Source organism: Rattus norvegicus, chromosome 10 (genome assembly GCF_021556685.1).
Source record: "Rattus norvegicus strain SHRSP/BbbUtx chromosome 10, alternate assembly SHRSP_T2T, whole genome shotgun sequence".
Lineage (NCBI taxonomy): Eukaryota > Metazoa > Chordata > Mammalia > Rodentia > Muridae > Rattus > Rattus norvegicus.
In genome coordinates, this window is record NC_141543.1 from 112,310,001 (window position 1) to 112,326,587 (window position 16,587).

The 16,587-nt window shown below is 50.0% G+C and overlaps 1 protein-coding gene across 2 annotated transcripts in view; it reads left to right on the plus strand.

The window, feature by feature from the left end:
* The first annotated feature begins 188 nt into the window (after positions 1-188).
* Positions 189-16,587, plus strand: part of Aspscr1 (ASPSCR1 tether for SLC2A4, UBX domain containing) — a 37,931-nt gene continuing 21,532 nt past the window's right edge. The window contains exons 1-5 of one of the 2 annotated variants that reach the window (NM_001398979.1): positions 189-321; positions 1,258-1,313; positions 5,345-5,459; positions 6,785-6,885; positions 15,964-16,021. In NM_001398979.1, coding sequence (NP_001385908.1) covers positions 220-321; positions 1,258-1,313; positions 5,345-5,459; positions 6,785-6,885; positions 15,964-16,021 — 432 coding nt within the window. In that variant the 5' untranslated portion in view covers positions 189-219. Of the gene's footprint in view, positions 322-540; positions 1,033-1,257; positions 1,314-5,344; positions 5,460-6,784; positions 6,886-15,963; positions 16,022-16,587 lie in introns of those variants that run through there. The other variant, XM_087574501.1, reaches the window with a different exon arrangement.

Genomic DNA, 16,587 nt, shown 5'->3' on the forward strand with positions numbered 1-16,587 from the left:
GTGCCGCTGACATAAGTGTGTTTCTTCCTGGGAGGAGCCTTGGGACCGCGCCGTCGGGACGCCAGTGTCTCAGCACCGCAGAGCCAAGGCGCCGGGGGCGGAGTCTGGGGCGGGCCCGGAAGCGAGTTAGCCCCGCCCTCGAGGCCGCTTGGCCGTGCGTCCGGGCTGTTGCGGATAAAGTTGTTTGAGGCGAGCCGGCTGCGGTCACGTGAGCGGAAGATGGCGGCCCCGGCGGGCGGCGGGGGCTCCGCGGTGTCGGTGCTGGCCCCAAACGGGCGGCGCCACACGGTGAAGGTGACGCCGAGCACCGTGCTGCTGCAGGTGCGGCCGCTGCCCCGGGTGGGAAATGGGCGGACGGGTGGACCAGCGGACTGCCCAGGGGTCGGCGCGCCAGGGTCCGCCCCTGCGGTTGCTCCCAGGGCGGCGGGGCGGGGCCGGGCCTCGATGGGCGGGGCCTGAGGCAGCCAATGAGCGACTTTCGCGCGGCTGCCCGCCCCATCCTCTGGCGCTAATGTTCGGGCTGGGTCCCGGGGGCGGGGCGGGATACTGGGAGGCGCGGTTCCTGAGTACAGCGGGGGCCGTGCACCCCACTAACAGGGTCGCGCCACGCGAGACCCAGAATCTTCGGTGCTTGTCCGAATCCAGCCTTCTGGGTCTCCGGGAAGAGTGGCGTTCCTTCCTGCTCAGCTCAGGGACCCTAGGGCCTGTTTGTGTTCCCGGAAGTGAATTTTGCTAAGTCATTCACTGCTTTTGATTGTTGCTGCTTGTGACTTCGTATGAATTACACCTGTTTATTAAACCTCTGTTGTTAGGTTGCAGAGGCGTACACGATACATATCTGTGGCAAGAGCACACAGGGTGAAGAGGGGAACCCAGTTCAAAAATGAGGTTCTGCCATACCTAACACCAGCCCCATAGCCCTTTGGAAGGACCCATTTGGAGCTGCGCTCATGTAGAGGAGGGCTCTGGTCATACAGCTGTTGCACAAAGACTGCCAGGCCACAGAGTGGCCATGGACACAAACTGGTCCCCGTAAGGCAGATTATATTTATGGCCAGAGGCTAGAACATGGGACCAGGGATGGACAGGCTGGGCCGTAGTTGGGGGAGTAAGTCAGTGATGGGTCCACAATAGGAAGGGGGAGAATAGACAGGTTTTGCATGTACAGTTTGCTTGGACAGTGAGTTGGGCTGTTTGGTGGGCTGACCTGTGACCAGTTGAGATCGACATAGGTTTCACTGACCATTTGTCCCATAGGTACTAGAAGACACATGCCGGCGGCAGGACTTCAACCCCAGTGAATATGACCTGAAGTGAGTTTGCTTGGACTCAGCTGTGTGCTTCTCATTCTCAGTCCACCTGGTCCTTTCTTCATCCACATACTGTCTCTCCCTGGGGTAGTTTAAATCAAAAGAAGTTTATTCTTGCCCAGTTCTGGAGGTAAAGTCCAAAGTGTGCTCCCCCTTCCCCAAGCTCTCTGTGTATCTATCCCTGGCTGTCCTGGAATTCGCTTTGTAGACCAGGCTGTCCTCAAACTTACAGAGATCCTCCTCCTCCTGCCTCTGCCTCCACAATGCTGGAATTAAAGACCCACACCCAACCTCTATAGCTGTACTCTTGAGTGTTCTAGGGAAGAGGTCTTATCACTTTAAAGTTCTGGCTGTCCAGGCATTCCTTGGCTTGTGACTGCATCACTATAACCTTTGTTTTGGTCTTCAAATGGTCGGAAGACACAAGTCGCTGGGTTTAGGGTCCTCTGGTTGGTTAGCCCAGGGTGACCTCATTTAATTTACTCCCTTAACCTACATTCATAAATACCCGTGACAAGGTCATTTTCAGAGGTTTTAGGGGCAAGAACAGGGCTGTATCTTTTGGGGAGCACATTCTAAACCCACAGTACCGGGTTTTAGTTGTTTGAGTGTGTACCTTCCTGGTAGGACAAACAGATGCATAGAAAGCTGTGCACGGATTGTTACCCTCCCAGATGCTGGAGTTCCCTCATGTCTGGGTCTTTGTCTCAGGGTGTTAGTACAAAGAGAGGAGTCCTCCACCAGGTCTTCGGGTCTGAGGCCATAGGAGTGACAGGTTTATCTTTTCACCTTAGAGATACGTTCTCACAACATTGTCCTAACACAAGAGCCCACTCTCTTGGCCTTCCTCATGCTGTTATATGACCTTTCTAGGAAGAAGTTTCTTGGGAAAGATACCTGCCAGGCCATTCCAGTCTCTGGCTCCCGTTCTGGTCTTTTAAGAATCCCAGAACATGTGCTCTGAGTGGCCAAGCCATCCTACAGTATCCTGCCACAAAACTTTGTGCTAGCTCTGTTCTGTTAACCTGCCCATGGTCCATGTAATGGTATCTGGTGAAACAATGACTATAATTTGACCAGTTCCTCTATAATACTGCATTAGCTCTGCCTTGTCTCTTTTTTCCATCCACTGACTGTAATTTGTTTAAGAGCAGCTCCCGCTGCCCTGGCTGGTGCCTGACTGTAAGCATAGAGGCCTCTCCTCTCCTCTCCATTGTTCTCAGCTCTTAGGCCTGTTGTCCTGGTTCACACCAGCATTTTCTGTGGCAGTTTGCTGTTTTTTGAACCTATGTTGAGGATTGGGATCAACAATGGCCAATCCCAGTCAGCCAACAAGAACCAGCTGATGAGGCTGTCCTGTTCTCAGTTTCCCCTTTCCCCCTCCCCTCCCCCCTCTCCTTTTTCTTTTGCGAGAACCCATGTAGGTCTGGTTGGCCTGGAACATATTGTGTAGACCAGTCTGACTAAGCTCACAGAGAGAGATCCTCTTGCCAGTACCTCATGAGTACTAGGATTGAAGGGGTGTGTGCCACTACACCTGGCTTGTCAGTTCTTCTAAATACCCTTGGGCTTTATTAGCAGGTCACAGTCCAGAAAACTGTTATTTCCAACAGTGTCTTGCATTTATAATGTTAGGTTTGTCACTTTGTATATTCAAAAGTGGTTGGCCCTAGACGACCACATATTAAACAGTCACACAGATCTGTCTGTCTAGTTCGGTAGTTTCCTGTTGTCCCCATGCAGTCCTCAGGCGGCCCATGCACTCAGCCATGCAGTTTTGTGTTTTCAGAGCTGCGGGTAGAGCAGCTTTTCTTAGATGTGTGCGGCTTATTCCCAAAGAGTCTTGGGACCTAAGGGGTCAGGATGAGAAGGCTACTTGGTGGGGGCTGTGGCCCTTCTCTGGGTGATTCCCCGGGTGATGGCACTGAGGGAGCCTCTTTTCCTTCTCTTCCAAGGAGCAGTATTGGCTTCCTGTTGGCCATAGTTGGATGCTAGGAGACATGCATCAAGGTGCAAGTCTGCTTTGTGTGGCCTGAAGTGTCATTTGGTTCTCCAGTCTGGGCTGAGCTGTCTTGAGGGGGCAGACCTCTTGGAGGCTGTTTCCTGTATGTGCTTGAGCCTTCACTGACTTCCAGATCTCTTGCTCCTTCAGTGCTTCTGAGAAACCAGATGTTTAAAGCCCCTGCAAGGCTTACAAGCCTCTCTGCTCAGGATGCTGAGGAGGTTTCAGGCTTGCCTTGTCCTCCAAAGGAGGGGAGGTGGGGGTTTGCATCGGTCTGTCTTTATTAGTTGGAAGGCACTGAGCTCTCTCTCTTTTTTTTTTTTTTTTTTTGGTTCTATTTTTTGGAGCTGGGGACCGAACCCAGGGCCTTGCGCTTCCTAGGCAAGCGCTCTACCACTGAGCTAAATCCCCAACCCCACTGAGCTCTCTTTAGGCCTTCCTGCACGTGAACCCTCAGGAGTTAAGCAGAGAGGTAATGGCTAATGTGACTGTGTGTTCTGGTCTGGTCTGGCCTCACTCTGACATCTGTAAGGATATTGGGCTGGGCTGTCCCACAGGTGGTTTTGTGGGATCTGCCTCCTGTGCTTGCCTCATGCTCCTTTGGATAGCAGTGGGCAGAGGTTGTGGGGATAAGTTTGAACAATCTTGACAGTTGCAGTGACAGAGGGTGGCCTGTTATAGTCCCTTTGCTCTTGCTTGAGACAACTTTCTCTCTTTTCTTTACATTTTACACGTAAGTTATGTATAGCATGTGCATGCTGAGCATGCTTGTGAGGTCAGAGGACAGCTTGTTGGAGTACAGCTCTCTGGAGTAGTTCTCTTATACCACCATGTAGGGCTTTCATGAGGCTTTACCACGTCCAAGCTGCCCCCTATTCTCTAAGTAATCAAGATGACCTTGAACTCCTGACACTAATGTGTCTACATCCTAAGAACTGGGAATACAGGCATGAGCAACCATGCCGGGTTTGTGCAATATTGGTGATTGAACCCAAGCCTCATGTGTGTTAGGCAAGCACTCTACCAACTGCACTAGACTCTTCTGAGACAACTTTCTGAAGGTCATGGGGCCAGTGTCTGCTATAGTGTATAGTATAGTCTACAGTATAGTCTACAGTATAGTCTACAGTATAGTCTACAGTATAGTATACAGCATAGTCTACAGCATAGTATACAGCATAGTATACAGTATAGTCTACAGTATAGTATACAGCATAGTATACAGCATAGTCTACAGCATAGTATACAGTATAGTATACAGCATAGTCTACAGTATAGTATACAGCATAGTATACAGTATAGTCTACAGTATAGTATACAGCATAGTATACAGCATAGTCTACAGCATAGTATACAGCATAGTACAGTACACAGTATAGTATACAGCATAGTATACAGTATAGTATACAGCATAGTCTACAGCATAGTCTACAGCATAGTATACAGTATAGTCTACAGTATAGTATACAGCATAGTATACAGCATAGTCTACAGCATAGTATACAGCATAGTATACAGTATAGTACAGTACACAGTATAGTCTACAGTATAGTATACAGCATAGTATACAGCATAGTCTACAGCATAGTATACAGCATAGTCTACAGCATAGTATACAGCATAGTCTACAGCATAGTATACAGCATAGTATACAGTATAGTACAGTACACAGTATAGTATACAGTACGGTATAGCTTACGTTATAGCGTACGGTGTAGCGTGCAGTGTAGTGTGTGGTACAGCGTGCGGTACAGCATACGGTACAGCATACGGTACAGTATACAGTACAGTATAGTATGCAGTATAGTAATAGTATAGTACATCATATAGTATCTGCTATAGTATGCAGAGGTTCCACCCCTGCCTTTTGAAGCAGCTCATCTTGTTCTCTTCCTGTTTCTATCTAAATTCCTGGTAGTCCAAGACTTTGCCTCTTGTTTCTTTAGGTCCTGACTTTCTGCTCTCGTAGCCAGGGAAACAGTAGGCATGGGGCTGTGTCTTCAGGACAGTTGTGACTGTGTCTGTTTTGCAGGTTTCAGAGAACCGTACTTGACCTCTCTCTCCAGTGGAGATTTGCCAACCTTCCTAACAATGCCAAGCTGGAGATGGTGCCTGCGTCCCGTAGCCGCGAGGGGCCTGAGAACACAGTAGGTGTCCAGTTGTGAAGCACAGTGGTACTGCTTCTCTGTCTCTGCTGAGGGAGGCTGTGGAGCATTGGATGGCACTGCAGGGCTGACTGGGAGATGTGTCAAAGCTTCACCCACGGGCTTCAGAAGGGCTGAAGAGGCTGAAGCAAGGGCTGGAGAGATGGCTCACAGGTTAAGAGCACTGACTGCTCTTCCAGAGGTCCTAAGTTCAAATCCTAGCAACCACATGGTGGCTCACAACCATCTGTAATGGAGATCTGATGCCCTCTTCTGGTGTGTCTGAAGACAGCTACAGTGTACTCACATGAAATAAATAAATAAATCTTTAACCAAAAGAAAAAAGAAAAAAAAAAAAAAAAAAAGAGGCTGAAGCAAGCTCTGGGATCCAGCCTGCCTTTCTCTGCCAAGCTGGAGCTGTCTTTGCTACTTGGATAACTCAGGACTGGAGGGGGAAACTTTCTGTTATGCAGGTTTTTGTTTTTGAGTATTTAAACTTGTATTGTTTGTGTTTTGATTTTGGTGGGGTGTATTGATAGCATTTCCCTACCAGCTAGCTGTTTCTGTCCCAAGATCCTGAACTACCGTGTGGACATGACTGGCACCTGCTTCCCAGCCAGCCTCCCTAGAGTGCTTTCCATGGCTCAGCCGCAGCTTGGCTGACAGCATCTAGAGCAGTGGTTAACCAGTGGGTCACAACGCCCTTGGGGGTTGAATGACCCTTTCACAGGGGTTGTGTATCAGATATCCTGAATATCAGATATATACGTTATGATTCATAACAGTATGGGAATTACAGTTAGTAACAATGGGATCATGTTATGGTGAGGATCCCCACAGCATGAGAAACTATAAAGGAAGGTTAAGAACGCTGCTGTAGGGGATCAGGAGGACTTCCCCACCTTGGGTTGTAGCTCATGTTCCCTGTTGAAGATGTGGTTGTTAGTAATCAACAGAAGTTGAGGAATCATCTGGCGTCAGTCTTTTGTGCTAGGTGATAAAAACTACCTGAAGTTGGTGACATCTTATTAAATGTTTGTATCCCACAGGCTTCTGGGGCTGGGTCAGGGAGCGGTTCATCCTAGGTCTCCCAGAGAGAGTACCCTGGTGCTGTTTGCAGCCTATGGGTAGTGGTACAGGGGGGCATTTCCATAATGGCTCACTCACATGCAGCCTGCTTAAAGGTGTTTATAAGCTTGCTGGAACAGCACTCTTGGGTATCACATCCCTCCTCAGTATGTGTCTCCCCAGGAGGTGGGGAGGGCCTGGCCCTGAGAGTCTGAGTCTTCTGGATAGTGCTATTCTTCCTAATTAGGTCTTCTCTCCAGGTTCGAATTGCATTACAGCTGGATGATGGCTGCAGGCTGCAGGACTCTTTCTGTTCCAGACAGACCCTCTGGGAGCTTCTCAACCATTTTGCACAGACCAGGTGAGCATTGTGGGCAAATCCCAGGCTCTTGCCCACACCCTCGTGGCAGAGGTCTGAAGCCTATACTGTGCTTTGGCCAGGGCCCTGGCTCTTGGGCTTTTGCCGTCCTGACTGAGATGACTGGAGACCAGCATTGGCAGGTATTGGCAGCTCAACTTCCTGGCCTGCTGGCCTCCTTGTCGTCCAAGAAGAGCAAGGCTATGCCTCCATCTTTGTGGGGACCCAAAAGATCCCTAGGACTGACGATGAGCTGCGACCGAGATGAGATGTAGGATGTACCTCCCCATGTCTGTGTAAGATTTGTGTTTGGGATCCTCGATTAGAGCGAGCCAAAAGCTGTTAACTGCTTGGTGCTGTGACGTTGCTTTATATGGATGAGGTTTCCTGATATTGGTTCTGTCAGTTCTTGTTGATTGGTAGTTTAAATGTGATTCTGAAGTGTGTGAAACAGTGTTTACGTTTCGTGTAAGTGGGAGTCTGTCTACTTTATTTGGTTTTGTTTTTGTATTTTGAGACAGGTCTCTCTATAAAGCTCTGACTGACCTGAAACTCTATCTGTAGATCAGGGTGGCCTTGAACTCAGATCTGTCTTCCTCTGCCTCTTGAGTGCTGACATTAAAGGTGTCTGCCACCACCACTCTGCAAGTCTGTCTACTTTTACAGATATCAGCAAACAGAATAGAAGGAATAGTGTTTCCTCTATGTCTTAAGTGGATTTAAGAATGAGTTGAGGTGGCTGGAAAGATGGCTCAGTGGTTAAGAGCACTGGCTGCTTTTCGAGGTTTAATTCCCACAGCCCACATGGTAGCTCACAACTGTCAATAACTCCAGTTGCAGGGATCTGATGCCCTCCTACAGGCATACGTCACAGACATGCATGTGAGCAAACACCAATGCACATGAACTAAAAAAAAAAAATATTAAAAAGAAAAAAAAGTGAGTTTAGGCCTGGTGTTAGCAACTGTGTAAATATCAGGCCCATGTGATGGCTAGGGAGAGTGTCGGTAGGACTTGTCCTCTGAGTGCTGGTGAGATCATAAACATAACTGGTTAGAGGGGATGGCAGAGGCTGTGGGTATGGTTCAGTAGGGAGCACTTGTCAGGTGTGTTTAAGGCCCAAGTTTGACACTCACACATACACATGCACACGTACACACAAGCACACTTCTGCTGCCTTATGCCGGTGCCTATAGTTCAGGACACGGAGTTTGTGAGTTTGAGGCCAGCCTGGTTTACACAGTGAGTTACAGACCAACTTAAGCTATATAGCATGGCCTTGTCTGCAAAAACAAGGGAGGAAGGCAGGCAGATAGGCAGGGTGGCTGACTGGCCAGTAGGCTGGTAGACTTCAGCGAGGAGTTGTTGGAATGTGGGAACACAGCAGCAATTTGAGTTACCTCAGCGTCAGGCTTGTACCTCAGCCACAACTGTGGGTGACTTGACCCAAGCACTGCTGCAGCTACATGGGCTCCTCCTCATGGTGGCTGTGGGTATTGACTAACAGCCTGGGAGGTTGGGATTTGCTGCAGGTCTGGGCTAATGTTTGTGGTTTGGCATGTTGCTGCTGGCCGATGCTGAGCTGCTCAAGGTTGAGCTCTTTGGGAATAGAATTTCCGTATCCTTGGAGGGCAGAGAGCAGGTTGCACAGGGTCAGTTGGGTTGTTCCGCTTTCTGTGCCAGGTCACTCACTACAAAACAGGTCCAGAGAACAGCGACTCCAGACTTTGCCCATCTTTATAGAACTTTCCAGAGCTGAAGACTAAGTGACCCTGACTGAGAGACTTGTTTAGTTCAGGACAGGAGGCAGAAGACCCTTATCAAGGGATGTTGTGAAATGTACAATCTGGGGACAGAAGTGTTGCTGCTGCTTCCACAGGGGAGGACAGCCCTAGATCCTAGGGTGGGTAGAGTGGTGCCTTCAGGGTCTACTTGTGCTGGAATTCTCCCTTCCCCAGAGTGCGTGGAAGAGTAAGGATAGAACAGGCAACCCTAGATGTGAAAGGTCCCAAGTTTACTCTGCATATCCTCATGAGAGTCTGCTGGTCTCCAAGGAGGGAGCCTGTGGACTTCATGCTAGGGTGCTGGGCTGCTTTCCTCGGTGGTCGTCATGGGTGGCACAGATAAAACATGATCCGTGGGGAAAATGTCAGGAGAGATGTAAGGCCCAGAGAAAGATATCAGCAAACAGAATAGAAGGAATAGTGTTTGCTTTGTGTCTGAAGTGGATTTAAGAATGAGTCCAGGCTGTTTCTAGGTGCGCCCCCCCGGCTTACTGCAGGATCAAGACACCAAACGGGTTGCTTCTCCTTCAGTGTGTGTCTCAGCACAGGAGAATGAAGATAAAATGGCCCAGCGTATCTGGGTGGTGTCTCCTGGGGAGGAGCCAAAGGACTAGAGGAGGTGGGGAAACACTGGTGTCTGTGTCCCTTAGGCTGTATTGACTTGTACGGTGAAGTGCAGTTGAAGACACAGGTAATAGCATGATCCAGAAGACTGGTTAGCTCTGAGGCTAGTGCCCCTGGGCCCATGACAGTTGGCATGTCTGACCATGGATATTACAAATACTTTTTGTCTTTTTCTTTTTCTTTTTTTTTTTTTTTCAGAGCTGAGGACTGAACCCAGGGCCTTGCATTTGCTAGGCAAGCACTCTACCACTGAGCTAAATCCCCAACCCCACAAATACTTTTTAAACATGGAAATACTGGCTAAGGGTGATTTATAACTTTCTTTCATGGTACTAGGGATTAAACCTAGGGCTTTGTGCATGCTAGGCATGTGTTCTGCCACTGTGTTGTATATATCCTCAGTCCTCTTTTTTACTTCTTTTACTGTGTGTGTGTGTGTGTATGTGTGCATATGTGTGTGCGTGCATGTGTGTATATGTGTGTGCGTGTGTGTGCATGTGTGTGCACGTGCGTGTGTGTGTGTGCGTGCATGTGTGTGTATGTGTGTGCGTGTGTGTGCTTGCATGCATGTGTGTGCATGTGTGCGTGCACGTGCACACGTGTATGTGTGTATGTGTGTGCGTGTGTGCGCACACGTGTGTGTGCGTGCATGTGTGTGTATGTGTGTGCGTGTGTGTGCTTGCATGCATGTGTGTGCATGTGTGCGTGCACGTGCACACGTGTATGTGTGTATGTGTGTGCGTGTGTGCGCACACGTGTGTGTGCACGTGCACGAGTGTGTATGTGTATGTATGTGTGTGCATGTGTGCGCGTGTGTGCGCGTGTGTGCATGTGTGTGCGTGCGCGTGTGTGTGCGTGCGCGTGTGCGCATGTGTGCGCGCGTGCGTGTGTATCTGCGTGTGTGTGCATGTGTGCGCGCGTGCACGTGTGTGCATGTGTGTGCGTGTGTGTGTGCATGTGTGTGTGCATGTGTGTGTGCATGCGTGTGTGTGTGTGCATGTGTGTGTGTGCGTGCGTGTGTATCTACCATGAACTTGGCAATTCAGGAAGATTGGCCGTGCAGGAAGCCTTCTGTCTCTGCATCCTGGCACTGGCATTTACAGGTGTGTGCCACTCACTGTGCCCAGTGTCTGATGTGACATCTGGGGAATTGGACTCAGGTCTTCCTGTTCATGCAGCAGACATTTCCCTGTCTCATTGTCCACTCCTTTTACATTTGAGACAGGGGCTCACGTAGATGTCCAAGCTGCCCTTGAACTGTCTCTGCAGCTGAGGCTTCCTGCCTCAGTCTCCTGAAGGCTTGGATGGTGTCATCCTGTGCTGTCAGGTCATCCTTTTTTGATTTGATTGTCATAAATGTTTTCCTGAAGATCCTCATCATGTTCCTTCTTGCATGTTGTCTTCTGTCGAGTGGATAGCCTCCATTTGTACCTGATGCAAGTGCCTGTGCTGACAGGCCCTGCTCCTCATTGCGTGGCCTGTGTAGGGAGAGCTGGAGTGGACCACTCAGCTGCCTGCAGTCCTGTTTCTTTTCTCAGGATAAATTCAGAGATAGACTCAGTGGATCCAGAGGTCAGACGTCCACGGACTCCAGCTCTGGACTTTCAGACCTGATTTGGTGCCCACTTATGCCCCCGAATGGATGCATTTTCAGTCTCACAATGAGGAGTGGAGGCTCTGTGCAGGGACAACAGTCTCATCAGTGGAAAAGTGAGGGATAGGCAGGTTCCAAGTGGTGAGCCCAGGACGTTTGTTATTCTTAATTTCTGCCAAATGGTACATGCAGGAAGCTGGCCACCTCGAGTCTTCTCGAGATGGAAGAACCCAGGAGCTCTGTGAGTGCCACACCTGTGGAGATGCCAGAGGTCGGGCACTGAGGCCTGTGGCCCATGGAAGGTTCTGTTGCAGTCGTATTGTGTGTAAAGCATGCTTTGTGTATGTGTTTGGGAGGCACGGGGTGGCTTTCTGCCATGATCCAACTCTACCCAGCCCAGCTACCTGCGCTGGTCATGGACAGAACTCAGAACTTTCCAGTAATTGTGTTAATGATAAAGTAAAAAGTGTAATTAATTTTATTGATAAGTTTATCTAAGTATATCTAAAATGTGATTGTCATTTATGGTATGAGGCTTTTGAAAATTGATTTATTTGTTTATTTTTTGTTTTTTGAGATGGGGTTTCTCAGTGTAGCCCTTGCTGTCCTAGAGCTCACTCTGTAGATCAGGCTGGCCTTGAATTCAGGAATCTACCTGCTTCTGCTTGCCTCTGCCTCCTGAGGGCTGAAATTAAGGGAAGGAACCACCATGCCTGGCTTGAAGATTATTTATTTTTGGTTTTCATGCTTGTCTGCATATATGTATGTAATGTATACTTTGCACCCACAAAGGCCAGAAGAGGGAGTCAGCTTCTGTGGAACTGGAGCTAACAGACGCTTGTGAACCAGCAAGTGGGTGCTGGAGATCAAAACTGGGTCCTCTGCAAGAGGAATACGTGCTCCTAACTCCTGAGCCATCTCTCCAGACCTCATGTGAAAATTTTGAAATTGCAGAGTCTCGTTTGGAGCTTGGGCCATACCTAGTTGCCTCAGGGACTGGCAAGCCCTTCTTTCTATTTCTCTGGTCCAGGGAAGCAGCTGGGGCTGCTGACTTTGAGTTGCATACCTTGATGGCTAGACTTACGCTTTCTTCATGGTCATCTGATGGAGGACCTCTTCAGTGGTAGGCAAAGCACAAATGAAAATAACAGTGTCTGAGGCTATAGAAGTGGAGACTAAGAATGTGCGGGGAGAGACAGGGACTCTGGGGCTTTGTAGTGTTACCAGTGCCTCCTGCTATGAGTCAGAATTTACCACATGTCCGGAGATCCTGCGGCGATCCACACAGCCCACATGGGTGTGTAGTCAGTAGGGCCAGTCCAGCAGGCTGCATCAGGCAAGTGGCCACCAGGAAGCCTTGAGTGAGACAGAGATGAGATGGGTGTGAGGAGCTGGGAGGGCGTGGACTGAAGTCAGGGCTTTGGGACACCCAGGATTCAGGTCTTTGCCCACAGGCTGCTCTCTGAAGGCTGTTTGGGAACAATGTGGGCTCTTTTTTCTTTTTCTTTTTTCTTTTGTAAAATGTCAAGTTCATGAATGCATTGCAGAGGGGACTTGCTCTCAGAGGTGCCAACTGTGTTTGCTGAATACTCGTAGGACCCTACAGGCTTCATTTGGCTTATTCTCAGATGGGCCCCATTCTTGACTGGGTCCTCTTCCTCTGTACCTGCTCCTGTGTCCCACCCTGGTTGCTATATGCCCCAAACCTTTCTCTGCCCTTCCTAGCTGAGTGGCTGGCTGCAGCCCTCAGGAGAGCTAACTCTGAGTGGCTGGCTGCAACCCTCATGAGGGCTGCGTGATTCTTGGGGTGTGCAGGATATTTATTATAAGTCATAGAGAAGACTGTGTGTGAGGATAGTACTTCTCTGGGGGGATGAGGTCAAACCTAAGGCCATATTCTGGATGGGTTTGTGTACCCTGTGGTTACAGCTCCGTTCCTGGCTGTAACTATCTGTGTAAGGCCAGAGGCTTCCTTCCTTGGACTTGCGTATAGGCTCAGTTATCTGGGTTTCTTTGTTCCCTCTAGATGGAACATGGACACATGGAACTCCATTGTCACCAAGCATTGGACACTGGCTCCTAGTCCTTTTAGAACATGGGTTCATCCTCAGAGGGCACCCAAACCAGGAAAAGCCAGACTGCCTCTAGTCACAGGTCTGGTGTTTTGCTGGTCTTGTCTGTGTGGGTCATTGTCTATTTGGGAACATGGTGGTGCCGGGCTTTTCTTGGGAGCACTGGTGTTAGTCTCAGTCTTGTGTGTTAGGTCTGAACAGGTGACATATACAAAGACTGTGGACAGTGCTTGTCCTTGGTATACAGTGCCCTGTCCTCATGAGGAGCTGAACCCCAAATGTCCAGACTACACACCCCTAAGGGATGGTGAGCTTTGTGTTGAGTGAGGCATGCAGCTGAAGGGACAGTGGTGACATGTGTTGTCCTCTTCAGCCACACTGACTCCCACCAGGGAAGGCTTGCTGATCTTGGAGACCTGGCTTGGTACCACTAACACACTTTCTCTGGTTCCTGGGGTCATGTGTCCTATGGGTAAGCAGACTCCATAGAAGCCATTAACCACCACCTGGTGGTGCATTTCTCATTCTGGAGCTTGATGTCCTGGGCTCAGTCTTTCCTGGGGGAAAGGAGTAGACTCTGAGAGGTCTGTGTGGGTGTGATGGTGGCCCACTGGTACATGAGGTCTTGAGTCCTATCACTAGGACTGGCAGTTCTGCTTGCTAGGCAGGGGTGGCAGATCTGGAAGCTATTTTGGCTGCCCCTTCCTGGGCCTGTGGCCACACGGCATGTTTATACACTGTTCCTCTCAGATGCTGCATGAGGGAATTTGATATGCCTGCTTGCTCTGGAGAAGCTGCACATCAAAGCTGGCCACTGTCTAATAATTTGATGTCGGGTTCTGTCCCTGTTGTAATTTGTTATTCCATGATGCCCCATGCCAGGGCTTGTAGACAAGGCATGCATTGGCCATTTCCTTGAGTTGGTTCAGGCAGCCCTGGGTCAGGTAGCCTGGCAGCATGGCCTCCTTGTAGAAGTGTGTTATATGTCTGGTATCTGGGAGGCAAAGCCTCTCTGTGTTCTTGTCGTCCTTCCCAGACTGTACCCTTGTTCCCTGGCCTATCTTCTTGAGCCAGTAAGGGCAGTTCCAGTACACAGTTGCACAATGACTTGTGTGAATGGCGCTATGTGAGTCTGCCTGGCCTTGCGTGGAGAGTATACCAGCTGTGGACTTCAGAGGCCTACGGAGCCAGAAGCCTGTCCTGCAGATTGGGCTCTGTGGTCTCCTTAAGCTCTGTTTTGCTGTCCTGACAAGGCCCCTGGGAGCAGATGAAGCTGGAGTGCTGGGCTCTATCAGGAATGTACTCCAGAAGTAGGGAACATACAAGGCAAAAGCAGCAGAATACCAAAGGCAAATGTGCTCCACACACAGGCTGTGGAGGTCTGATGGTGGATTGTGCACCCACCAACTGTTCCTGAGCTGTCTGTGCCATGGGGCTGTAGACTGACTCTCAGCCCTTTAATAGAAGACTATTAAAGACTTCATGTCGCCAGTGCAGGCTCACTCCTGTGGATCCTTACCCATTGGAGCTGTGTTTGGCACATGTGTGCTCCAAAGGTCCCTTGAGTACTTGGGGTTGACCATGGTGCATGTCTCATGTCTAGATGTTCCTTGAATACTGGCTTCTAGCTCTCCCAGGCCTGCCCTGGCCAAGCTCACCACTTACCTATTCCTATATCCTGACTCCTGGCCACCGGCTCAGTTCCTGCCCTGACTGCCTTTCTGTCTGGGCCATAATGCTCACGAGGCCTAGCTGGGTCTTCACTTTTGCCTAGTCCTTGCTCATGGACCCAACTCTTTTTTTCCTTTGGAAAACAGCTGACCTGAGCATATTTTCACTAATGTCCAAGATGTGTGCATGTGCGTGTGCGTGTGCATATGTGTGTGTGTGTGTAAATGTAGGAACTAACTTCCACTCAGTCCTCCAGCAGAGGAAATGGTTCAGTGGCCAGTCAGTCATCTGGCCCCCATTAGTCACCTTGTATGTCAGCACAAGGTAGGCCACTTGTGTGTGTCGGGGGCTTGGGAAGGTGTCACTGTATGACTTACGTGCTTAGGTCTACTAGTGCCTACTGGGTGCTCCGTGGAGTGCAAAGTGGAGATATTTGGAGACAGGGGAAAGGGAAAAATGCTGAGTCCCTTAGGGACATCGTTTGAAAGGTGGTAGGAATGATGGAGAGAGAAGAATGGGGAGTAGGAGTGCCCCCGAAGTTGCTACCCGTCTGTGGCACTTCCTGTTCCTTTCCTGCTCTCAGCCTTTGCCCTCAGCCATCAGTGTATCTGAGTGCTGCATGTGACTGGCATCCAGGATGGGGAGACCAGATCTCATCCTGTTTTGGGAACCATCACCTTAGAAAACTAACTCTGGTTATGCTTCCTAAGAGGAGACTACTCCCACTCTCTGTGTCCAGGCACAAAAGGGACACTTGTCCTTTGGGGCACTGGAACAAGTACAAGTTGTAGCCATTACTTTAAGCTGCTTGTGGGTCAAGAACTTATGTCTTTCACCCTTCTAGGAGATTGCCACCCTCCCTCAGACCTGCTGCCCACCTTGGGTCTGGATAAGAGGCTCATGGCAATACTTATGGCCTTGAGAGCCTAGAATACTTAGGTCTGCTGAATGGGTTTGTGTCCTGAGCTGGGCTTGGGTGTCAGTTCTTAGAGGCAGTTGAAGATAACTGGCTAGACCGAGGATTCCCAGACTGTGTGAGGTGATGTGATGTTGGCAATGTGCAGCATGGAGTTAGGGCTGCTCACCCCCTCTGGATCTCATGCCATGTGGTGGCCTTCTGGCTGAAGTGGGTGGGAGCAATCCCTGGCCATGTCTGATGGCTGAGGCCCTTTTTGGGGCTCCATGCAGCCCTTGATTGCTTTTTGATGGTTATGGAGTACAGGAGGGAATCAGGAAGGCTGGCATCCTGAGCCTGGATCCCTGCTTGGCTAGGGACCCCTGGGGTCTCTGCTGTCCCCTGTGGTGGCTCCTGATGTTTTTCTTCTTTTCTTTCCAGGGAGCGTCTGCAGCAACTGGGTGAGAGGACCCCTGTCTGCGTATACATGAGGGATGAGGTAGGTGTTGGCCGCCAGACTCCTCTCCTACACTTCAGCAGCCCAGCCCACTTTCCAACCTGGAAACTTCGCTGCCTTGAGTCTTCAAAGCAATGGCAGGAGCTCCAGCTCCTGAAAGCATTATGTGTTCTGTGGAAAAAAGCGGAACAGCCGGCTCCACTGGAAGCCGACCACGGCCGCCCGGGCTGCTCCTGAAACCTCCCTCAGTGCCCTGTTTGTTTTTTCAGCTTCTCTCAAAGCTGGAGAAGTCACAAAAGTGGTTTCCTTTTAGTAAATATTTGCTTTGCTCTGTGTTTTGATCTTTTTCAAAATTGAGTGCAGCGTGGCGCAGGCAAAGCTGGCAGTGAGGCCGTGCTGGCCCGCCAGCCCCGCCCGCCACCACGAGGACCCTCCTAGTCCTGGGTCCCCTGACCTCACAGGGGCTTTTTGTTTCTTCCCTGGCCCAGTGCCTTGTCCTGGCTTAGGCAGAGGCATGCTGTTTCTGCAGGTCCCCAGGAAGGCCCTGGGGTGGGACAGGACTTTCTCTGTTACCCCATTTGAGATTCCTCAACCCAAGGCTGTGAGGG